The sequence below is a fragment of the Python bivittatus genome, unplaced genomic scaffold (genome assembly GCF_059951505.1).
Source record: "Python bivittatus isolate LINGU-HERP-01145 unplaced genomic scaffold, Pbiv_v1 ctg000080_np1212, whole genome shotgun sequence".
Taxonomy (NCBI): domain Eukaryota; kingdom Metazoa; phylum Chordata; class Lepidosauria; order Squamata; family Pythonidae; genus Python; species Python bivittatus.
Window position 1 is genome coordinate 19452828 of NW_028277035.1, and position 26100 is coordinate 19478927.

At 34.2% G+C, this 26100-nt stretch overlaps 1 protein-coding gene across 2 annotated transcripts in view; it reads right to left on the reverse strand.

The window, feature by feature from the left end:
* The window catches only part of SLIT3 (slit guidance ligand 3), a 534750-nt gene that overhangs the window by 202936 nt on the left and 305714 nt on the right, over positions 1–26100 (reverse strand). For both annotated transcript variants that reach the window (XM_088133617.1, XM_088133616.1), the window contains 3 exons: positions 9151–9222; positions 3557–3720; positions 1362–1503 (listed from right to left, as the gene is read on the reverse strand). In XM_088133617.1, coding sequence (XP_087989743.1) covers positions 1362–1503; positions 3557–3720; positions 9151–9222 — 378 coding nt within the window. The remainder of the gene's footprint in view (positions 1–1361; positions 1504–3556; positions 3721–9150; positions 9223–26100) is intronic.

Below are 26100 nucleotides of genomic sequence, written 5' to 3' on the forward strand. Positions count from 1 at the left end.
TTAACAACTTTCTTTGGACCAGCAGCATTTTCGGCTCTGGAGACACCTGAGATACTAGACTTGTTAAACCCTTTAAAACTAAAAAAAACCTACTATTAGTTTTCATAGATAGTTGTTATCAATAAATCAATTTGATATTCAGATGCTAAGAAATGAGTGGAATAAAGCATTAGAGATTCCTATATTGTCTAGACAATGGGAAAGTGTCTTCTTCTATACCAAGAGTGTCAATGGACCTTAAACTATAACTTATAGAACAAAAAAATAATATTTAGAATTTATTGGACTCCACTACATTTGAATACAAAAGGTCTATCTAAGACAGCATTTTGTTGGAGATGTAACAAGGATAACGTTCTTTAAAACATGTTTTTAAAATGTCCTATACTTACTGAATTTTGGGAGAAAGTAGTGGATTATATAAATATGACTGTGTGACAAAAACTAAAATTTTCAGAGGGTAATATTTCTCTGAATTACATATCTATTACATGGAATTTGACAACTGGACAATGTAAATTGATTCCCCATGTCTTTACTATGGCCAAAAGACTGATATTGCAGCATTGGAAAGATAAATGTATGGCCCCATTCACTCAATGAACTGATGACCTAGTCTAGCTTTGTTTCTAATTGGAAACCACTCTTGGACTTTTTGTTTGACACTCAAAAAAACGCAATTTTGATTTTGGGATTTGACGATTGATATTATAGAAATATCTTGTACAAATCATATGTATTGTTGAAATAGATTGATTCTATGAATTTTTTTGAATGTTAGACTAAAAATTATTTTCTATTCTGTAAATTTTTAGATACTAGAGTAAAAGGTGAATATATTTTACATTTATACCTGTACCAAGGAAAGTCAGCTCTTTTTCTATGCCTTTTCTTTATTGATTTTCTTTTCTTTCTTTCTTTCTTTCTTTCTTTCTTTCTTTCTTTCTTTCTTTCTTTCTTTCTTTCTTTCTTTCTTTCTTTCTTTTTTGACCTTATATTTTAACCTTTTGGAAATTAAATAACATTTATTTTTAAAAAATGGATTGATGACCTGATTACACTTGCCACCTATGAACGGATTGCCTATAGACGTAGACTTTGTATGGACAAATATAATGAAATATGGAACTCATTTATACAAAATATAGTAGATTAAAGACGACTGATAGTTATACAAATAGATTAGAAGTACATATAGACGATGCTGAAGGCTGATGTTTTTCTTTGCAGCATGCCAGCTGCACATTTTTATTTTGATTGTTTTAATGGAAACAGGTCAGATTAAAAGCTGGTAGTATCTGTGGTTATTTTGGACCCCCTGAACTTTATATTGGAGGCACTAGAGTTAAGGTGATACTTACATTTCCACAATATTCTCTGGTAGGTTGGCTGGAAGTTCAGTTAAGCCCTTTCCCCGACAGTCCACAATATTATTACTACAAGTGCAAGCAGATGGGCAGCTGATGGAATTGGCATTGCAGGATGGTGGTTCAGCATGTGAACCTGAGAAGGAAAAGAAAGCATAATACAGAAGATATTTGATTAGATAATTTGGACACAAGATAAAAATGTGATATTTATATTTCATCTGGAAATGAACTAGAATCCAATGCGGCTTATACTAACTGAAGTTTACAGACTAAATACAAAGGTAGCCTCACACAGACTCACATAGACAGACTTGGAGGAACTAGCATATGCATCAGTGTCTTAGTCATTTTAAGCCATAGCTCCTGAATGAATGCTTCCACCTTTACCTGGAAATACTATTCAGAAATAGAATCTGAGGGTCATTGGGATACCGATAATATCCAGCTCCAAATTTTCTTTTAAATACAATCTGTGTTATGACTTTAGTTTCAAGTTAGAACGTTCCTGTATCCTATTTCTTAATTTATGTTTTAACATATTTAGACACTACCTAAGACAATCATATTTCTAAGTAATACATATTTATAATAAAAATACAACCACACATAAAATAAGCACACATATTAAACTTTCTTACAAGGTTTTTTTATCTACCTGTTTGTCAAAGCATTTGCTTATTGCTGGGTCACATTTTTTTTTTTCTGTATTGAGAATAAGTACTTTTGTGTATAGCATTTTAGCTTTTTAATACTAAGGCAATGCTGATTTTCATATCACATTCAGGAAATCTCTCCCCCACACAAACCTATCATTTACCCAAAATATGCATATATTAATGGAAGATATATCACTTATGTTGAAAAAATTAAAATGCATTGAAAAACAAAAGTTTGATGTATCATTAACAGGTATCACTGAATAATACTCTGAAAAAGAGCAATAATACTCTGGATCAGGAAATACATTTTGATATACATACGTGATTATGAATGCCATCAACTGAAATACAGCCTCAATTCCCTAAAGACACAAAACCTGAAATTTCTACAACCTTGCCTTATATATCAACAGTCTATTTGTCTCTTGATAAAAAGAAGAGAATTATTGGGAACTTTTTACTGTATGTTTCTGAAATGCCAAAGTTTCTACTGAGAATTCACGGTCTTGACACTTGAGATATTGTTAGCAAAAGCATGATTGAAAAAAATGGTCATCTCTTTTGATCTTTCAACATGTCTTAGAATGTATTGGAAAAGAAATGGATGCAGGCACAGAAGTATGAGCAATTCCAGTGCATCAGTTATTAAAAAGGTTTACTTAACAAAGAATGTTAAAAGGAGAGAACTGCTAGAGAGAAGTTCTGTGGTCATCAATTTTTTTTGTAGTTCCTGGAAATATCAGAATCCTGTACACTTTGTATACTTTGTACATCCTTGTGTAACATGAAATTCTTCATATCTGCATAGTAAACTAGTCCTGAACTTCAGCATGATTTCAAAAGCAGTTTAAAATAATTTAAATATCACAGCTGGTGGGTGGGGAGGATTATATTCTTCCTTCTTTCTTTTGTCACAATATGTATTCACTGTGCATTAAATTGATTATCAGAACTTTATATATATTTGTTAATTTATTCCATTTGTATGCAGGTCAGATATAAAGCTCAGAAGGCATTCTCCTGAAAAATACAATTATACTATTTGCTAATTAGCCTTTCGCATTAATATGATCTGAGTACACTTGGGGGAAAAAACAACAACAACCTAAGTATAGAATCATTAACACAGTCCAACAGTTCAGAAAGCCCAAGAACAAATCACAGTAATTTAAAATATTATTACTCTATTTAACTGGGGAGTGACTGAATTGGAATTGGCAGAGAGTGACATTTAAAAGAATCAACATTAGAGTACAGGTAGTCCCCAGGTTAAGAATGCCCAGTTTATGAACGGCCCATAGTTAAGAATGGCACCTACTGTAACAAAATTTGAGTTAAATACACAATGATTCAAGTTAAATAGGCAATGGTTTAAGTTAATTACACAATGCTACTTACACTGTCCCAGCTTATATACAAATTCATTTTAAGGTCAGACTTTGGGAATGGAACTCATTCTTAAACTTCACATGTTAATGTGAAGACCAGTACAAAATGAGAGAAGAAAGTGAAATAATAAGGTATTACCTGCACAGACATATTCTTTTTTCAGAACATCAGCTACGTTGAATCCTCTCAGATGAACAGGTGCCATGCAGAAGGTGAATTGTCCAACCGATCGCCTCTGACGCAGCCAATCCGAAAGCCAGGCCAGGTGGCAGTCACAGTATAAATAATTGGAATGAAGCCGCCTACAAAAGGATAGAGCAGGATGAAGGTCAGGCCTGCATTCCTCCTTATGAAGAAGTGAGACAATGCCATTAAGAGCTTTTAAAAAAATTAATCATGCTATGTTTTGGACTGCTTTTGTGAATCAAAAAATTGGCTATAGACCATCTGGAAAGTGTAAATATACCGTATGGCACAAAGCAAAGTTTATGTATTCCTTATGACTGAACTTTGATAACAAGGGGTTTTTTTTTTTTTTCTTCCTTGGTTAAAAAAGAAATTAATGGGTGAATCAAGGCAGCAAAAATAAGTTCTTAAAAGGTGACAAAGATGTTCTCCTTGTAGTGAAATGAGAAGTGGAGGCAAACTTTTGGATTCCCCCTTTGCCTTGCACTCTTTATCCAACCCCTGGATCTGTTCTTAGAGGCCTTGGGACCTTTTGAATCCGTATGGGAAGCGTGCAAAGGGTTGCACAGAAATTGTCCAAAATATCCTTTCCTCCTTGTCATTAACCACTGGACACCAACTAAATGCCACCCAGATTGAATAAGTCACTTCCTTTTTGTATGCAAATGAAACAGTACCAATACTGTATACTTGCCTCATAGAATTAAACAGGAACAAGGATGGCTCTTATGTTTTAACAACTCCCTACTTACAGAATATAAATGACATTTTGATATTTTAGCCCTTTTGTCTTGTAAAGTTGCACTCCTTTTGTCACATTATCTAGAAAAAAGTTCTGTCAGAAAAAACGAAGTAGCCTGAAAGTGCAAATAAACTATCAAATATTTCATCTCTTCTCTATGAGTCATGACAGGCAGGCATTAAAAGCACAGTTCCCATGACAATGCTGCCATTTCTGTTGGACAGGGTTAAACAAAGCCATCATTCTGACAGACTAACATTACATAGAACACTGACAAATATAAAGTGCTGTAAAACACAGCCTGATCCATCCACGAAATAAATTAATCATTTCAAAAATCTTTATGCTAGGCAGTTGCCATTGAGTTCAGCCGTGGTGCCTAAACTGACAGTCCCTAGATTTGTATGTTTGCTGATGGCCTGCAGGCATATTTTTTTTCTGGGAAGTTTCCAAAATTTATGTCCTTGCTAGGCTCAATAAACTTGAGTCTCCTGACTGGCAGGGCAAAGTATGCCAGTTATCTGGGCTATAAAAAAAATGAAGTTAGAATTTTCTATATCTCTTCACTGTCATCTAGTGGTTGTCCATATTACTGAAGCTCAGACATAGTACTCCCACTATAAAAAGCATACATATCTCTTTATCAAAGACTAGACAAGGTCTAGAGAGAACGGGAAAAGACTAGTCCATGACATTCCCATCAAACATAAAGTTTTAAAAAATATTTAATAGCTACTGAACCAATTAATGGTGCAAGCCTATGAATATTTATTTGCAATAAGTCTGCTTAAAATAATGGGATTTATTACTCAGACCACAGTTATTATATTTGTCAATTACAGAACACTGAACACATTTATCATAAACCTGGCACTTCTCTAGATGTCTCAAAGTAGTTCAACATTTTAAAATTTTACTATTTTTATTTTTCTGTCCTAGGTGCCCAGGCTGAATTTTGGGTTTTAAGCTATAGCTATATTATTTCTGCTGGAATTCTACAGCGTACTGAGTGAATTCAGAAATTTTCCCTTGAGAGAAGCCAGTGGAAAACAATCTCTCAGGCTTTAACCATCTTATGGAAATATAAGACTATAGCAAGCAGCAACTGGAAAAGAAGTTTCCTGTACATTGGACGTGTACTTGAATTGTTTGGGTTTCTTTTAATCATCACAAGAACACAAACAAATATCTCTGCAGACATTCATTGTTGTAAGTACAACAGGGAAGTCAATATCAAGAAAATGAGGCAAAGTGAATGCAGGTTAATAAATTCTATAAATATAGCCTTCTCATGAAACTGAAAGCAGAGCAATACACACCAATTCTTATTAGTTCTAAATGAGGATTTTTAAACAAATCCATAAAACAGAACAAAAGAAAATGAATTAGAAAAGCCATAGAATAATAGATTAATCATAGCAAGACGTATGTACAGTATTAAGTGCTACAATGTTATTGTACGGTTTTTCTTAATTTCAAGTCAGCTTGAATTTAAACAAAGTATTCAATCTTCCAGCCGTAATTATTTATTTCTTGAAACCTGAAAAGGTTGAAATTCACAGTAAAGGGTGACATTAAATGGAAATATTATTAGCCAAATGTTTTTGTTTGTTAATTTTTGTTTTGGTCTGATGACCATTGAAATCAGTAACAAAATAAATGAAACATAAAATGAAAAATCTAACCTTTTTATTATCATTCAGGTCCTACAATTTTCATTAAGAGCAAGATTGCTTAGAAGCTTCACAAATTATTGGCAGAACACATGTATTCAAAGATCCCACTTAAAACGAATGTAAGTGTATTTATAGCACACAAAAGATGAATGAATATACTTTTTAATTTTTAAAGATATACATTTAGTTACAGCCTACATTATATTTTCAGAATATTCTTTTGGGTCAGCGTTCACATTTTATAAAATGTAATTGTTAAAATTCAATATAAAAACTTTCTTTGAAATCCCATTTATGATTTCTTTCCTTGTTTTCTCCTTTAATTACAGCAAAAGGGAATGTCAATATAAGTCTCCAAGGAAATACATACAAAGCCATCTTTTAAATTAAACTAAAAGGAAAATGGCAGAAGACCTTTCAGTCAGCTTATCACATAGATTGATCGATTTGAAATAGCTAAGATACAAGCTTAGGATGTTTCCATGAAAATTCACAAAAATATAAACATCTTTTGATTAATAAAAGATCATATGGTGCCAATATCTGTCCTCCAATTTCCTGAAAGTTTTCTCCTCTGGAAAAAGAGAATTTTGTTTTTTTCCTATCTCCTTCTAAGTCTGTGTTGACATTTCTTTTTAATTTTTTTTTGGGGGGGGGTGTTGTAGAACTTAATTTATTTCTATAAGGGAGGTGGGGTGGAGTGCTATCACCTCTGCTTCTCAACCTGACAAAACCCAGTGAGAACAATTCTCTCTGGATAGCTTTCCCGTGGGATTTAATTCAAGTATGGGCATCCAGGGGCTCTGTAGATCACTGTCTCATTGTAAAATGGAAGGCAGGACATCTCTCTCTCTGCCATCTAGTATTTAGCGTAAATTCAAAAATCTCTCATCCACCTATGAGAGTTTCACTGTATTTTTTCCCTTTCGGCATAGTGCTAATTAATTCATACAACTCTAAACCCATAATCAAAGTCAGAGACTACAATTATGGAGAATAAGAGCCAATGATATCTCACATATATTACTAATACTACTATATCTACAAGAAGATTAGACCTGTACAATTTGTAATACACTAAACTGGAAAATCCATTAGCAAAAATATGCATCCTGTGTTGTAATATTTTTGCTTTTTTTGCCCTTAGGGACAGGCTACAAAAAGCAGCCCCTTATTGATCTCTTAGTGGACTGAAGTATGTGCCAACAGATCGTATTCAACGTCAGGCTTCACAAACCTGTAGTAGAAGAATTCATAGTTAAATGTGTTGGGAAGAAATAGGCTAAAACTATGGTTGCTGATAATATGTGACTGAACTACAGAGGAGATTTTCATGCTTTTAAAATTAAAGGGCACCAGTGTTTAATTCCAAATATAATTTACAAGCAATAAAAATGAAAGGCATTCAGATATGAAACATGAATGTATTCAAAGGAATAAGAAAATGGCTTTCCTCTGGAGGGAATCCTGGCCTCTTCTACTGTATGTATGTTCAAACAGTGGAGGGAACCCTCAAAGCAGCCATGCCATATCTCTGAAGGAGAAGATACTTAGAACAAAAGGTCCAAAAGTGCCTCATTTGTTTCACAAAGCACCCTTCCAAATAGTTTGTGCAGACCTAGTTATTCTCAGCTTTGTGCTCAGTATTCGTGTTGGGATAAGTTGCAGAATTAGTCTGTATGGCTAACAAGGATATCTGGAAGTTATGCATCTGGTGGGTGCCAGGTTAAGAAAGATTCAATTTTTCTGAGTACTGATAGGTCAGTATTTCTTTGTTTAGTATGAATTCTACCTGATTTTCCCAGAGAATCACATTAAGCCACAATGCGGTTTCTTTGGTTTGTGCTTAATGCTATTGGTAAAGCAGCCCACAATTCATTACACTTCAAATAAACCATGTCTTTCTGAAGTGTGGACCTAGCCAATCCAACAACAATAAGAGCAATAACAACAAATACAGATTTAAGTGTTGATTCATCTTATCTTTTCTTATCATACTTATCTATGAATTCCCCATACTCCATCATCAACATGGCAATAATATTGATCTATCTTACAGCTATTTTTGTTTATTTAGTGCCTTCAATTCAGTGTGGACTATTGCCCAGACTACTCCCTGCAGTTTTCTTGGCAAGATTTTCAGAAGGGGTTTGCCACTGTTTGCTTCATAGCGCTGAGTGTGTGTGATTGGCCCAAGGCCACCTAGCTGGTTTTCTACCTAAGGTGGGACTAGAACTCACGGTTTCCCAGTTTCTAATCAGGTGCCTTACCCATTCCAGCAAACTGGCTTCCATATTATGGCTACAGCTAGCTACATATAAAGATTGTAAAGGCGGCTGAAAATAATGCAGTGCCTGTTAGCATTGAAAACCCTGTGGCTGGGATCTCAACTTTCCTGGAAGATTAATCTTTTGAGCAGAGTTCCTCTCAGGGGATACTGCCAGCAAAAAAAGAAGGAAGGCAGAAAATTTCATCAATCCTTACCTTGCAGCCTTCTGCACTATCTGAAACTCCTCTTTGAAGGTTTGAGAGGCTCCATATCATATCTGGGCTGCAAAAATCCATGCAACCATTAGATAGTAGCAAAAAGCTAGTTTTTTCCTGTATCTCTTTGCTGTGATTTTGTGGTTGTGCAGATTTTTGAAGCCAAGATATAGTCCTACTTTCTGGAACAGTGCTGGAAGACCTGAAGGAGGAAAAGGATGCACAATAATTGCCTTTCCCCCTTCTGCTGTTTTTACAACCCTTTCACCTAATTTGTTCAGTGTGGCTTCTTCCAAACAAGAGTTCAACTGATGAAAACACTGGACTTATACAAAACAGCACATATCTATATACTGAGCCCTCTACATTCTGACATGACATCTTGGCTTCTCTGGAAAAAAGAAAATGTTGAGTGACATCTAGCTAAAATGGTAGATCCAGTTCTCTCCCATTGATCTCTCCCACCTCCAGTTAGGCTGCTTCATGCAATCTGATGCTGAAATAAAGGAGAAACAAAAGAAGGACACTTTTCTTAGAAGCGGCTGTTACACTGCCTTTGTTTTAATCAATCAATCAAGACACAAAGACTACAGTGCCCATGTATGTCAGTCGAAGCCCTGAGTGATTCACCACAGAGTACTTACAGGGTCCTGATCTTTGGCATATGGTTGAAGCTGGTGAGAGGGATGCGTGAGATGTTGTTGTTATTGAGGGTACTATAAAGAAAGGAAAACAAACACAGATGGCATCAGTATTTTGATAGTGCTATTTATGGAATCAGCCATAAACTGTTAAAAGAAAGCCACATATGAACAACTGAAGCAGATTTAGAAAGGCATTTCTCTTGTAAATAACAATAACTACATACAGATACGTGCAACAAAAAAGCTCAGAATATCTCAAGCACAACATCCAAAGACTAACCTTTGATTAAAATGAAATACTCTTCATTTGGAAGCGTGAGAGTGACTGTAATGTGTGGGATGCAAATTCAATGTACTACTACTCACAAAAATGAATTGTAAAGAAGGAAAACAGAATCAGTATATATTCTCTCTATATACTAAACTTATGACCAAAGGAGACATAATTTGAGAATTTCCCCCATCCCCACTTCTGTACTCAGTTTCTAGTTATAAGCAAATTATTTGCCTTCCTTTATTGGAGTCTGTATGTTTTGGAATATCAGTTGCTGAAGAACACAAGCAGGAGGGTTGCATTGTGCTCATGATTTGCAAGTGGACTTTTCAAAGGCATCTGGTCGACCACTGTGGACAGTATTCTGGACAAAGATCATTAGCCTGAATAAACAGCACTCTTGTTATATTCTTATGAATACTGACTACTGTAATAACAAATCAGAAAAGCCAAGTGGAGTAGGCTAGTATTTGAACAGAAACATTATAATTAAGACACAAATTATATAGTTATCCTTGTGTAAAGGCTAAAGGTGTGCTACTGTGGTTCCAATTAGGAGAAGTCTATCCTCATATAATTTGCATTGCCAACAAATGTTCAGTTTGTGGCCCTGGAACATCAATTTTCTTCCAAGAGTAACCAGCAAAACCATAAGTATGAGAAGTTTGTTCCAGTATCCAAGATATAATATTTAGGGGCAGACTACATCTGAATAGGAGATTCTGTCTGAAAGTTGGTATGAAACTAACTTTCATACCAAGTATAGTTCAACAGCATGCTGGGAGAATGTAATGTATGAGAATAATTATGTGCACTGTAATACGTAGACTTCGTATTTAGGAAAACACTATAGGAAAATAATTAAGGCCAACTATCAACTGAAGACTTGTTCTGTGCTGAACCCCAAATTAACTAATTACGATACCCTATATTAATTAACTCTAAAGTGGAAATCTCTAAAACAAGAGATTTCCACTCCAATCACATTTATTTAATAAGTTTCCTGGTAGTGGTAAGCTGAAAAGGGGGGAATTTTATCCTAAACACCATGTTTGTAAATGAGTATGAAAGTGTCAGCAAGCTGGGCAACACAGTAGAAATGTTCCTATATTAATTCAATCGCATATAGTTGATTAGTGGAAGCAGAGTCATCCACTTGACATAAATGATTTAATGTTAATAGCCACCACCAAAATGTAAGTATGATTTTCGTTAATAATCCTTATTTATGACTCATATACAAGAGTTCAATGAGGTTCCAAGTTCACCCTTTAGCATTGCCAGTTATAAGGCTTTCAGATAAGTTGGGGGGGGGGGAACATGCTTGAGATATGGCAGAACCATTGGGCTAGAGAGATCCATAGTGTTTATAATTCAGTGTAAGGAAGCTTAGTATATTAATGGTTCTTCCATTCCCTTGTCAATACAGACATCTTTATTTCACCAGACTGAAATAAATTGACAGTTGAGATTGCCAGTACTAGCAATCTCAACTGATCTCAAAATAGCTAACGAAGATTAGGCCCATTATAAAACAAATACAATAAGACTTTGAAGATTTTTTTTCTTTTTTTTTTTAAAAAAATAACAATATAAAGAAGTAAATTTGAGAAAAAAAAAATAGAAGTTTTGAGCACATAGGAAAGATGACCTATACCAGAATTACATAAAGGTTTTATGAGTGCTAAATAGAACCAAAATAACTTCTATGCAACTGTAACAGAGTATTGAATAAAACAAAGGCACCCAGCACAAGGTGAAAATCCTGTTAAATTACTACCCTCCTGGCTAATGTAATATTACTGTATCTCCATTATTAAAGATGCCCAAAGTAAACTTTAGAATAATTTTGAGTCAATAAATCAATAAATTTTTATTTTTATTTTTGATTGTATAATATGCTATTATTATAAAGTAAGTACTATAAATGCAACCAAGGAAGAAATCAATCAATATTTATTTAAAGTAGATCTTTGTAAGTTTACACATGATGAAACAGCCTATTGGCTGTCCCTTTATCTAAAAAAAAAAAAACCCCCCCCCCAAAAAAAACCCCAGATAATATTAAATCAATGAAAGTGGGAAAAGTTCCTGGTCCAGATGATTATCCCATTGTGTGGTATAAGATAGAAGTCAATATGTGAGATTTTACCCCAATATTATTGGAGATCTATAATGGTGCCCTTTAAAGTTTTTCCTATCTCTTTCCATGATACGTATATAACTGTGATTATGGAGACTGGTAACAATCCTCCTAATTTTCTTGTTTGATCCCAAAGCTTTGGCAGGACCCTTTGACTCATGCCTTAGTTGCCTCCCAATTGGAGGACTGGAATGTGCTCTACATGAAGCTGCCTTGAAGACCATTCGGAATCTGCAACTGCTCAGAATGGAGCCACATGCACAATTCTGGGTGTCCCATGGTTCGCCCAAGTTACACTGCTGTTGTGTGAACTGCAACATACCATCAAGAATATCTGCCCACTCCACTAAGTCAGATAGGATGGGCACACTCCAAATCCCTTCCTTTAAATGCTGCCACCTGATGGGACCTTGGAGGCATGCCTTCTCTGTAGCTGCCCCAGCCCTTTAGAATACCTCCCACCTGAGAGTCAAGCGGCCACCATGCCAAGTATGGTTTCCTCTACTTCTCTCAACCTTGCCAAAAGTAATAAAAATATTACATTTTGATGATAAAATTACTAATTGTGAAAGATTGAAAGACAAGTATATTTATGTATAAATGCCAGTGAAAACATCAGGGCTGATTGCCAGTGAGTGAATAAACTGCCAAGATTGCTCCACTAAAAGTAATTAAAAGGAACATGACATCTTGCATGACAATTCCATTGCTCCTAGATGGATAAGGCAACATGAACAAGGCTAAGCATCCAGGGGTAATATAGTTGAATCTTACAGCTTTCTAATTATAAACATGCTACGACATTTTACAGTCCCTGATAATTGTTCTGTATCAGCAATTAATGGTCAAGAATTATATTTTTCAGCAGTGATATGAGGGAAATTGTGATATAAAGGTAACATTATTTTCATTGCCTGTATTAAATTGTGTGACAGCTGACAATACAAGAATGATATTGTGTTGAGTGAAACAGGTTTACAATGACTTTGTGTTATCATGGAAAGATCTGTTAATAATGATCACACATTCTTCCCAAGCCACAGTTGTTATGATGCAAATAGGTCTCTTTCCTCTTGAAGAAATGATACATTCCAAGTCCCTTGAGTATAAGGGATGTCTATGCATGAATAAAATATGCAAGATGGACTTTTCTTACACTGGTTTTGAACAGAAAGATATTTTATAACTCCTTCACCTCCAAAGTGTTGTGTCAGAGTTAAAGACATTTTTGTGAACATAACATAGAATCAGATTTTCTGTTACATTTGATTTCTGACACCGATTATCCCAAACAACTAATCAAATTGACAAATGATATGGTAGATTAAATTTTTGATTAGTGGTTGTTCAGCACTAATGAGCATCTAGCATAATTACCAAAGAGCTGTTATCCATTCAAGCCCCTGGATAATAAGTACTCGGACTCTTTGTGTATATGGCATTTGGCTCTACTACAACCATCAGCAAAATTTTAATCTGTAAAGAAGTCCTGAAACCCAAGTGCTAGGCAGAACAGAGATAATACACAACCTACCGATTTTTATTTCCTTTCTAATAAGCCATTTGTAAATGTGAGAATGTGTGTGTACCCACTTATTACCTGTCATATTTAGAAATGGGTCTAATGTAAACTACTGCCATTCTTTAAGGGAAAAAAAAGTGATGGATTGTATTTGTTTTGGTTAGATGAAAGGAAACATTTCTGTACCATTTGTTAAAAGCTAACAATAATCAGTCCATTCTTTATGCTTGTGTTGATGCTGCTTTGTCTTTTGTTTAGCTTAACAGAGTGCCACATTTAACATATGTTTAAACTTAAGCAGTCAAAGGAGAACAACTTCTAACTGATTTTAATGTGATTATATTACTTGTGTGTCCACAAGTTTAAAACTTTATAACTTGCTCTGTATGCCTCTTCCCACTGACTGTGACCAAAGAAGGAACAGAATTCTTCTCTCCAATACATACTGAAAATACCTGAACACTTTTATTTGACAATTCACCCAGCTTTTATATTATAAAGGGGAATGATTTAAAATGAGTTTGACTACCTGACAGCCAATCACTGCCTTATGAGCCAAATAAATCCACAATAATAATCAGTGTAATTTTATTACATTAGAATTTAATTCCTTAAGAGGATAGGAAACAAGGGATTTCACTGCTTATAAAACTTTATTTCCTACCTACGTCACATATAGAACCTGGAGCCCCACACCGGAGTCTATATAGTTCTTCATGGAAGAGGTATGTCATGGAATTCAACCAACTCATCCAATTTTGCTAGGCCTAAATTCTAAACGTATGAGAATATGCTTCCTAAAAAATGTTTCAAAGCTGTGGAATATATTTTATCATTTATTCTTCTTTGTAATGAATCTTTAAAACAAATTGTTCTCAGTGCAATGAAACCAACGTGGCTTTGATAACTATAAAAGATTGGAATAAATCTGCTCTAGTGTAATAAATTTGAAATACAAACTGCTTCTGTATAGTTGGTAAGAAAATTTCAGAGACATATCCACGAAACTCAAAGATGTTACTTTTATCTCAATATTGTCATATTTACCTGAGAAGACGACCCTGAATTTAACTTCCCCCAAAAGAGTAAACAACAGTTATAAACAAAATATAGACAAAATCCTCACTACTGCCCAGATTTTCTATCTGTCAACCTGCAACTGAAACCAATTTCAGCTGATTTCCTCACCCACCCAGTAGATTGACTGGGATTATTTGTATGCATATATGTACATGTGCATATATTCCTTCCAGAAAAGGATTCCAAGGACAAGACAGACAGAGAGACAGAGAAAGAATGACAGAGTTATTATTATCAGCCTGAATCAATGAATGAAGGCTTCTTCACTGAATGATCATAATCTAACATGTTGATCCAGCATGGGTTGGTAGATAGTTGTTTTTCAATGTCCCAATCTAGAATTGAAAGAGAATGATCCAACTGTCTTCGGTGTCTAGGGGAGGTCTAGAACCAGGATCTCCACACACCTAGTTCAGCACCTTAACTACTACATCATGGTGGCTTTCTTACATACATACACCCACATTTTTAATATTGATTACCATTGTCTTTTTCACACACACACATACAAACCATGTAATTATACCTATGCTCCTATTCCCCTCCCTCCTTCCAACACAAGTAGGGAAAAAAACTAAGAAAAAGATATGATGGAGATTGGGTTAACTACACTGGTAAGGGGAAGGGGGGGAGGGAAGGAAACAAAAGGGGAGGGAAAGGGGATAAAAACTGGGTGAGAATGAGGGCAGGAGAAAGAGGTAACTGGACGGAGAAGGAAAAAAATGAAGAACAAAGTCCTGTTCAGATGTTACAAAAACAATTTATTTGACCAGGCTAATCTTCAAAGGTATCCAGCCTTTGCAGCATTGATATATGTAGTTAAGCATATTTGTTTCTTTTTCATTTCTTTGTTTGCAATAGCTTCTTATACTCTATCAATGAATAGAAGGCAACCTGTTCCCCCAATGATTCAGATAATAGTTTTGAGGAAAAATTTTCTTCTATCAGTACAAATTGTGATTTAAAAACTTTTTATTGTTATTATTTTTGCCAATTTATTTATTTATTTTATGCACACACAATTAACAAAACAATCTTTAATGTTAAAAAAAATAAAAATATTTTAAAATATTTTATTCCATGATTAGGCCACCTCAACTATTAGCAGAACAAGGCTGTCACCTTAGATAGCAGAATTTAAGTATTAGAAAAGGCAGCAAATTGTTGTAGACACCAACCAAAATAGTAGTGTTGAAAAAAAGTCAGGAAATCAAGACCTAACAATAGACTGGAAGATGAGCAAAGCTAAAGGTGGGAATGTGAGATGAGAAAAACCAAAACATGATATACAATTTACAAACTAGCAAAAGGCAAATGGAGAAAAAGAAAAAGAAATAGTGTATCCCAAATTTTAATGAAGTAGTAAAGTAGCAATAGCAAGATTTTTGTCTCAGTATTTGTTCAAATTGCTATATCAAGTTGACAGAATCTTAGCACTTGTCTTAAATAATATTAGTATTAAAACGTATCTAGATATATCTTAAACAAAAATAAAATAAAAGCATTAACTTGTTTTTGCTGGCAATTTAATATCTACCTTTCCTCAAGTAACAACATTTTGTTTGTAAAAGAATGTTGCCAAAATAGTAAACATTTTGTCATCCTTTTAGAATTATATGAGAAGGAAGGAAGGAAGGAAGGAAGGAAGGAAGGAAGGAAGGAAGGAAGGAAGGAAGGAAGGAAGGAAGGAAGGAAGGAAGGAAGGAAGGAAGGAGAAAAGAGAGTTGTATGATAAGCTTATATTTTTTAAAAATCATAATTTCAGTGTTTTTGAAAGTTTGAATTAAAATGCAAATGATCAAATGCCTCTGGATACCCAACTAACATTCATTACAACAACAAAATCCAAGTTTCTTCAATTAGGTCAAAATAAATCTAATTTAAATGCATTCATTTAATGATACACATTCTTCTGAAATCATGGAACAATCATTTTATGAAATATATTGCATTACGATACCAGTCATGGTAACAAAACTTTACTACCAGGTTGTATCCTTACAAACAATGTACATTTCACACATAGAGTTTGTTGAATGAATATGGTTCAAGCACAGCAATATTTTTCCCTCAAATATTTCAGTATCAGTTTTTATATATAAGAGTGTTCATTGCACTTGATGGTTAACATAGAAGCTTTCCTCTGACACATCTAATAACTAAGGATGGGAGGTTTATCGTAATCTTAGCACTGGGGAGAAAGACAGATAACACTGTCGCTCAAGTGATCCTCTCTTTTTAAATAATGCAAGTGCAAACCTATGATTCATTGAGCACATATTTTAGACCTTAGTTTACTACCATTATAACAAAATTGGACATACAATTTTCTTTCTCTATCGGGTTTTTGAGAATTAAGTACAAAAGAAATGCAAATGTACCTGCTTCTTTTAGTTGAACATTTTCAAAGCTGACATTTTCTTAGCTTGCACCAAAATATCAATTGCTTTTTGGTGATCTAAGTCCTTTGATCCTTCAAGCGCAATGGAAATTCCATTAAGAACATCCAAGCTATGTTTCCCATGCAATCTCAATGCCTTATTTTTTTGTGTGAAAATGCAATAAAGGATATAGTGAGGCATGTAGACGTTTCGTTAACTTTCCTTTTAATAAATGCAAGTAGATTGAGACATATAAAAAACAGCAATTAGAAATAATTGCTTTTATTTATTAGAAATAAAAGACTTTGAAGTCATTTGTGGTTGTCTAATAATTTTTTTTTTAGTCAGAAAACTATGTGAAATTCTGTTTACCAATATTTATCCACATCTCTTGAGAGAAACAATGCATACAATTTTACTAATTATGTAATCCTATACAAATCAGTTAAAAAATAAGCTTATAGGACTTATGGATCTCCTTAGTAGCACAGAATTAAAACCTGGAATGTATCAATTATCACTACTTGAAGAATATGTATTTATAGGCAACTTGTTAATGGAATCAAATTAGTTTAAATTAAGAACATATTCTTTAGTTCTTCAATACAACTTTTTTGCAGCTTAAGCTCAAACCAGTATAGGAAGAAGAAACTTAGATCCACTAGATATTGTTTCAAACGCAGTCAGACAGATGGGGATTGGAACTGAGTATCAGAAAAGTCTACCTGGGACTACAGAATTTAAATTACCTTAAATTAAGATGAAGTAATTCATAGAAGAAGAAAGCAAACTATCTCCTGCTTGAGAGAGCTGTCAAAGCATACTTACCTCTTACTTCTCTTAAAATAATAAGAATGGAGGGCAATGCATGGAGTTGTTGGGAACTGGACAGGGTAAAAATGTAATGAAATAAAATAAAAAAGTTATTGGGTCACCCAAATGAATAAGCTATACAAAATATATTAGTTTATATGCAGACAGTTAAAATGTATATTTTATACTTGTAGACAGATCAAAACACTCATAAAAAGATATTTTAAGTATACCGGCTTTACCTCGACCATATCATTAGTCTAATTTTGTACATTGCTGATGGAAAATTCCAGAAAGAAATTGGTTCCTGTTCACGTCTGGCAAAAGAAAACAAATGTGGTTTGAAGACCTGTTCAGTACTATTCTGACCACAGCAGTGAAAATATTAATCCCCTTCCAAGGCTGGCATTGTTCCAGCTACTGTCTTAATCAAGTGCCGCATTGCGGCATATAACCTACTCCTGATATTATCTCTACCACCTGAGTATGACCACTAGGGGTCTTGAATGGCAAAGAATGAAGTTCTAAAACGTGTGTAGTAGCTGTAGTAATAGAATGTGAAGACAGGGAAAATACCTTTCAATAGTTTCTTTTTCTTGTTACAACTACCAGAAGAGGTCCACTCCAGAGAAGTGCTGCAAGATGTCAGGAGACCAGCGCTTATTTACTCTCCCAAAGAAAGAAAGGAAATACCCACATAACCAAACATGTTAGAAATGAAGGTTACTTCTTCAAATCCTTGCCATTTGTTAGGGTATTAATCTAATAAGGAAGAAAGAGTGAACATAAACCAAACCTCAGCATTTGAAAATGTTTCCAGGTTCAGAGTAAGGAGATAAAGAATGGACATACATCTGGTAAGCCTCTGTTAAAATGCCAGTGATTTTAAGGAAAAAAAAACCACTTTGTATTGAAAAATATTTTTTAGGAGCAAACTTCCATGAGTCCTGGAATACACACACACTTCACAAGTTGCTAACTAATGGTGGTTACAATATTTCAAATATTAAAGAAGTTAACTCAAATGTATCTATATTATCAAAATTCTGTATATCACTGCTATTTATATAGTCTCAAAAAGTGACATTTAAAGAAGGAAAAAATATTTTAGTCCCCATTATTTTATCATACTTCCAGTACATGTAAAATATTGTTTTGTACCTCCAGAACAAAACATCATAAAGCTTCTTGCAAAAATTGAACCAATCAAATTAGTTGAGCTCAACATGGCATCTGAGCATGGATCCTCACATAGTCAACCTTATCCACAGCAGGTTACTTTGGGTTTGACCCTCTTAAGAACAATTTTTTTTTCATAATAGATTACTAAATCTACTAATATGTAAAAAATAACATTAAGGTCAAAATGTAGTTCAGTTCGTTTCCAAAAATACAGTTTTTAAATTTACTTTGCCTTAAGTTTTCAACTTTGGTAGAAGACTTTCCCAGATCTTTATCTGGCAATAGTTAGTCTACATTTTTAACCACTAAATAATATATCACAAAACTGAAAAATGGAAATATAAATACTGAATACTTACTGTGTTCCATTTGTGTTACGTCCCCCAAAAAAAGATGTAGAGAAAAGCATAAATAAATTAGAGTTAATTTAACAATACTTTTCCCTCTCTATTAATACTCCCAAAATATGAAAATAAGCTAAATATGATTTGTCATGAATTTGATAAACATAGCTGGTTTGGCTTTAGCATTCACACTCATTCATAATGGATACAAAATTACTAAAGGAACTCTGTCCCATAAACTCAAAACTAAAAGTGATAAGTGCCTCACCTGAGCGCTTGCAATGCCAATGCAGGAGAGGTGGCAAGAGATGGATCTTAAGATAACACAAACCCACCTGGATTACACCAAGACGCAAATAGGCAGTCTCCGGAGTTGGTGAAGAGATAAAATAAGCTCCCCTCCTCTAACCCCGCCCAGCAGGCTGGCAAACTCATTTTGGTTTGGCAGAAGCTGAGTGGTCTTCAAAGATGGTGTCATAGGGACCGCATTGCGGCAGTTCATGCACTACCGCATGGCCAAATGCAAATATGAAACTGATTAATGCAAGTACTTTACCAAAAATGATGAGAAGCAGGCCTGGTAAATAATGCCATGCATGTCCTAAGAGACTAGAAGGCAGAAACACTTCTAGTTGGGAACTCTAAGACATGGCAGGATAACCTCCTCTATGAAAGGTCTTCCATTATAGTCTTGTTTCTACTAGCTTAAATACTGAAACTATATAATTTATTTATTCACATCCCAATTCCTTTTTGAAGGCAAACAAATGATCCAGATATTTAAACCTGAATAAAATAATAGTATTAAATACTTATTACAAATCAAATTGCAGGGCAAAATATAAAATAAGCACTATGCAACCTACAGAAGCTAGTATTCTTTTGCATAAATTAACTCCAGATGTCCAGACAATGAATATGATCATGGAAATCACTAGCCATTTCTAGAAATGTGTCTATGCCCCTCTAAAAGTCCCCCCCCCCTTTTTAAGGTGGTCTTTCCCATTTTCATTGAATATAAGATCATTTCATTTCAAATAAGGAAGGAAAAGCTCATGCAGAAGGTATGGATTTCTGACAGAATAAGAAAAGAACATTTTCATCTAGGAATTTGGATACCTCTTGATAGATATCTGGTACTGCAATATACAGTTATCTAGAAGCCAAAAGATCAGCCCATAATATTTCATGCCAGCTACAGTGTGCTGCATATTTTATAAAATATAACAATAAAATAATCCTTATTATACTGAGGGCACTTTACATGACAATGTTTTCAATTCCCAGTAGGGTAAAGGATTTCACTGTATCTACCTTTCCTTGCACATTTTAAAATGAATTTTTAAAAGACCACATGGGATTTTGAAAACAAAAGCTGATATGGCTGCTGACTGAAAGTCCAACCATTAGCTCAGAAGAAGCAGACAGGCTCACTAAGGGTCTGCAAATTAAATTACTTAATTTATTATTATATTTTAACAATTGAAATATTAGATTTTTTTTCATGTATCAAAATGCACTGGCCTTTGCCTATGTTGATTCTTAAATATAATCTATAATCTAAATATAATCTATTTTTTAAAATGAATGATTAATGTTCAGTAAATGTAATGGTCATATCTAAAAATCACTATATAAAGACATTGTGATCACAATCAGTAAAACTGTTATATTTCCCATTGAGGTCACTTGATTGCCACATTTTACAATGGCAATTTAAAGTAGAGGAGAATACTCTACAGATCAGATATTGTAGGAACAAGAGATAATTCCTAATAATTTGAGGCACTTTACATAAAATATCAAAGTAAATCGAAAGAATTTTAAAGCAAAAAAGTTAAAGTACTATTATTTGTTCCATTGAAGTCAGAATTTGACATATGAATCATCACATGAATTTACCCAACTCCTTCAATAGCTTTTTTAAAGTCTTAGACTAGAAATGAAGAAAAAATGAAGGAGGTGGGTATATCTAGTCTCCAGAAAAAAAATGCTTGGGGTAGGATGCGACAAAACTTTTCAAATACCCAAAGGGATGCAATATAGAAGAAGGTCAAGACCTTCTTGTCTGTCATTCCACAATACGGGTCACAGAATAACGGATTAAAATTACAGGAAGGCTGATTCCAATTAAATGCTAGAGAACACATCCTAATAATAAGCAGAGTTGAGAGTGGAACATTTACGCCGAAGGCGGTGAAATTTCTTCACTACATATGCTTAAGCAGCCCAGGCAGGGGTTGGATTGCAAGGCCCAAATAGCCCATTCCAACTCTATGGTTCTATGAATAGTGTATTTCATCTGTTTATCTATCTATCTGTCTGTCTGTCCTATGCTAAGGAATCTAAATTCTCAATGCTTGCTGAATTCTTGTATATTGGTATCAGAGTTTTTTTCAAAAGGCTCATCAATATAATTTTGAAAGACACATAGCATACTAAATCATTTATAACATAATGATCTGCTAATCAAGAAAGTGATGGATACTCTTTTGTGGGAGGCGGGGAGCAACTACTTTTAGGGCCTTAAGGGATGTAGACATTAAGCCTAAATTAAGCCAGCCTCTCATATTTTGTTGTCATTATTGCTAGCCAATCTAAAATCTATCATCTTGATAATATCTGGCCTTTACCTTTTTGCTGTTATATTTCTAGCATATGCAATGGTCAGGAAAGAATTTCTGTAAGCCTGGACAAAACTGGATCTTACTAAATTACAATAAGACAGAGTTCCTGGATATTTATAAGGGTATGGGCACTTTTCCATCGGGTTTCTATGTATATTTAGAGCACCTCTTTCTTCTGAACTGATCTTCTGACTTTACTGTGGTTTCTCATATGTCTAATCTGATTCCGAAAAAGGAAATTGAAGCTGCTAGCTGGATGTTTTTCCAGCACATCACTCCTTTGCTACAATGATCTACAATAGGACAGGGACTGATAAGGAAAATTAGTGGGTATGTTGATGCTGATTTCTCCTGGAACATCTCCAGATTGTTAGCGAGGTAAAGGAAAAAGGAACTAGCCATCTCCCCACAAATCTCTCAGAACACGTCTTCAAAACAATCTGCCAAAAGCAGGTGTGAGTTCTGATCTGCTTCCAAGTGAAAAAATCGAGTGGGAGAAGAGGAAATCTGATTTTTCTTCATTTGTCCTGATTTTAAATGAAACAAATCACAACTGCTACTGTAATTTATTTTCACCTGAACAAGGTAAAAATTCAATATACAACAGTGAACTAATTATACATAAAATTATGCCAAATATGCATTATGTCCCAAACATACATATTCCTCACTACATTCATGCTAAATATTATTTATATCTAAACAGCAAATTAAAAAAAAAACCCTCTATGTCCAATATAAATTCTATATAAACTCTAAAGTCTTATATAAACAGAGAAGTTCTTCATTAAATATTCTGCTTACATAGTGACAGTTATGAATGCAACTCACACAATCCACATTTAATTCTAATTGCCTAAACTGATGATACTTGTTGGCAAAATAGAACAACAAATCACATCCTTTTGCCATTCACTGATATTCATTAAGCAATGACACCTCATTTATTTAGAATTATGTCATGATTTTAAACACTGCATCTAATTAGATACAAATAAATACATAACTCACAAAACAACAGGTTGTTAAGTAAAATAATTTAAGGCCCTGTTCTTGGTAATGAAGAAAATATTTTTAATTAACAAATAGAAGTAACGTATATTATGCCTGACAATTCATCTTACAGGTGCAAAAGTAATTTGAAAGGTTGCTGTGCCAGTACTATTTCTACTAATGAATGTCAAAGGTCACAAAATGAGAAGTGGTACTTCTTAAAGAGGAACAAGCAGAGGAAATATATTACCATCTATAATGCCAAGTCATTTCATTTCTTAATTTTAATTTTAGAGTAGGGGATACTTCATGCCTACCAACCAAATTTCATGTGCAGAACCTAATGTATAAAATATGCTATTCATGGGAACAGAACAATGCATATGTCCTTATGGATTTTCATAATGGTAACAAAATGCACTGATATTTATAAATATGATACTTTTATAAGATGCTAGCTAAAATACAAGCCAATTCACAGAAAGAATGAAATCACATTTTTTCCCCTTAAATAAGGGGATGGCTTTTAACATATGATAACTGCCCATATTTAATTTCACAGAAAGGATCGAGGGAAATCGTATTAAGGCATTATCTGGGACTGAAAAGCTATAATGCCATGAAACTGCCAATTCTTCATATTTTATTTCAAATGTGTTATCTTACCCCTGATTTTGATGAAGATAATCCATGGAATGCCACCCATTATGTAATTATCCCTAACTGATAGGTGCTGAGCTAATCATACACATATTCCAAATTATAACTGGACTTGTAACAGCTAGAGTTCAAAGGAGTTTAATAAACAAGAGGAATGCCTTGAGATGGGTGTGCTTGAGTGTACGAAGACATAGACAAACACAAATAGCTACATTCTGACTTGGTTATAGGAGATATTCCCCACCCCCCACCCCCTTAATAGCAGCCACCTTCCTTACATATTCTGGGTAAAGCACTATGTTCTAGGCAGTATCAAATTCCCACCATAGCAGTCTAACAAAACAGAAGGGGCTGCTGCTGAAAAGAATATTGTCCTTCTATACACATGCACCTGTGTCCTGAATAAATTATGTTTTTTTAAAAAAAATTAAAATTAAAAAATTAAAATTAAAATACGCAAGATTTGAACTATTTCCCATCTTTGGGACTACTGACTACTGACATCTGCATGTTCTACTTCTTCACCTCCCCTCAAAAATAGTTTGCATAAAATAATTCTAATAAAATTAAACATGATTTCAGTCCAATTCCATTTCTTGGAATGTTATTGAGCTTTATTTCCTGTATAAAGTGAACTTGCTGATTCCAGAAGGAAGGCACAACAATAATAATATAATCCAGAATTATCTAACATATGAAGTAGAGACAACAAATCTGAACCCAATTCATTTATGAGAACAAGGTTAATGAATAATCTAAAGTCTGAAACACTGTTCAGAAAGCTACTTAATTTTAGTCCAGTTCTTTTTCCCTGGGTCAGGCATGCTTGATAATGGCAAATAATGAACATGTTCATTGAAAAAATTGGAAATCCATATACAGATTCTATATTAATAAAAAAAATTGATGTTTGTCAACTATAAATGAATGATGTGGACTAAGATATTAATTTTTCTCAATAAATCCTAAATATTGGATGGAAACTGCTCCAGTGGTATTACAACTGTGTATTTGATAAAAGGAAAGTCTTATAACTGAAATTATAGGAAGGTAATCTATTTTACACAAAGTTGTTATGTGAATTATTCAGAGAGTTTGACAATCAGTTTCCGATCACTCTTATCAATGGACATTACTCACGTGAATATAGAACTATCACACGAATGTAGAAAATGGTTAGTAAGTACAAAGTTCATACTTTTGAACATTTTTACAGAAAGTTTAAGTGCAAGTAATTCAGACTTTTATTATTTAAGCAGAAATCAGGGTGCAAAATCTTTAAACGTATATGCAGTTAAAGTTCTTTTGTGACCACCTTCAAGTTTTCTTTTTTTGTTTTTCTGTTTTGCCTATTCTAAGACTAATGAGTGACATTCCTTTTTCCATTTTTAAACTTCTCTTTATGAAGTTTTGTAATGCATATCAATGCAGCATGCAAATCTTATTAAAACTGATGTTTATTTAATGGTATTCATTTTTATGTGTGTGTGTATATGTGTGTGTGTGTGTGTGTGTATGTGGGTGTGTATACATAAAACATGTACACATTTTATCCATATACATATTTCCAAAAACTGTATGTACTTCAAAAGCCAAAATCAAACAGTATATGGTTAGTAAATTTTATACACTAAAAAAGCTGATGCAACTGTTGGATGTCAAGAGAATTCAAAATGTTGACGGTAATGAAATATATTTGATACTTCATATCTTGCAATGCAAAAGAAAAAAATCCTAATTAAATAGCCAAAATAAATAAATAAAAATAAAGCACGAGAGCCGAACGGACCTTTCAAAAAGTGGTTAATTTCTTAACTAAATGAAAACATTAATTTTCCATGGAAACTGGCTGTTCTACCAATATCAAATGGCAAAGGATTAAACCATGGCCCTTTGGGGAGATACAACACTATGGATTAGTTTTGTTAAAAGTTGTGCCATGCCCTCCACCTCATAAAGAAATACATAAAGAAATCAGCACATCCCTAATTTAAACTCAGGTTGTCAGCAGGTGGCAGCACTTGGCTGGCCTTGTCTAGAGTCAGAAGCTTAGTAGAGTCAGGCCTAGCACGCACTTCAAGGGGAGACCTCCATGGAGTACCAGCGCATGACCTGTGCCGGGAAGGAAAGCATGCTGGAAAGTATGCCAGAAGCAGGCAGTGGCAAAGCACTTCCATATTGCTGCCAACAGAACTGCATGGTTGTGTCTATGTGGTCACCAGCAACTGAGGTCAACTTGAGAAAGTCTTGACTTTTTCTTACAGTAAATAGCAGCATGTTATACGCACTCCCTTATTCCCCCTCATTCTTTTCTTCTGTTAGATCCAAAGGCAGGAGAAAGGAAATGGGCATGACTTTCTGATAAGGGGGAGTGAAATAAATTCATCACAAACAGTTCCAGATGTTAAGGCTACTTGTTTAAATGTAAAACCAACTTGCAAGCCAATGTTACAAACATTTACCATCAACACCTATTGGTAGCCGCAACTTCCATCATGACCCTTACCTTGGTAAGGCCTAACTTCACTTACTCCCTGCGCTATTTGAAACAGAGAATGCTTTAAGAAGTAAAAAAGTTTAGAGAGCATTCACTGGCATACCTAATAAAGTTACATATCTTCCGAATATAACTGTTTGAGAGCTTAACTCAACACATCAGAAAAGGAAGGTTTTCTCCAGAACACCTTAAAACTTCTACTTTATGCCAATTACATGCAGTAGCTTTCAGCATCAAACCCTTTTGATTGTTTTAAAAATAGTTAGGAACATGTTAGTAGCAAGCCCAAACAATGTTTGCTGAAAGAGCCCATCTATGGAAAGCACCACTATCTTTTTTTTTTTTTTTAAACGGCATTATTCCCTTTGTAAAAAAGATTTTCTGAATTAGAATGTTGAAAAGCCTTCCACAAAGTAGCTCTGATTTATAACTTA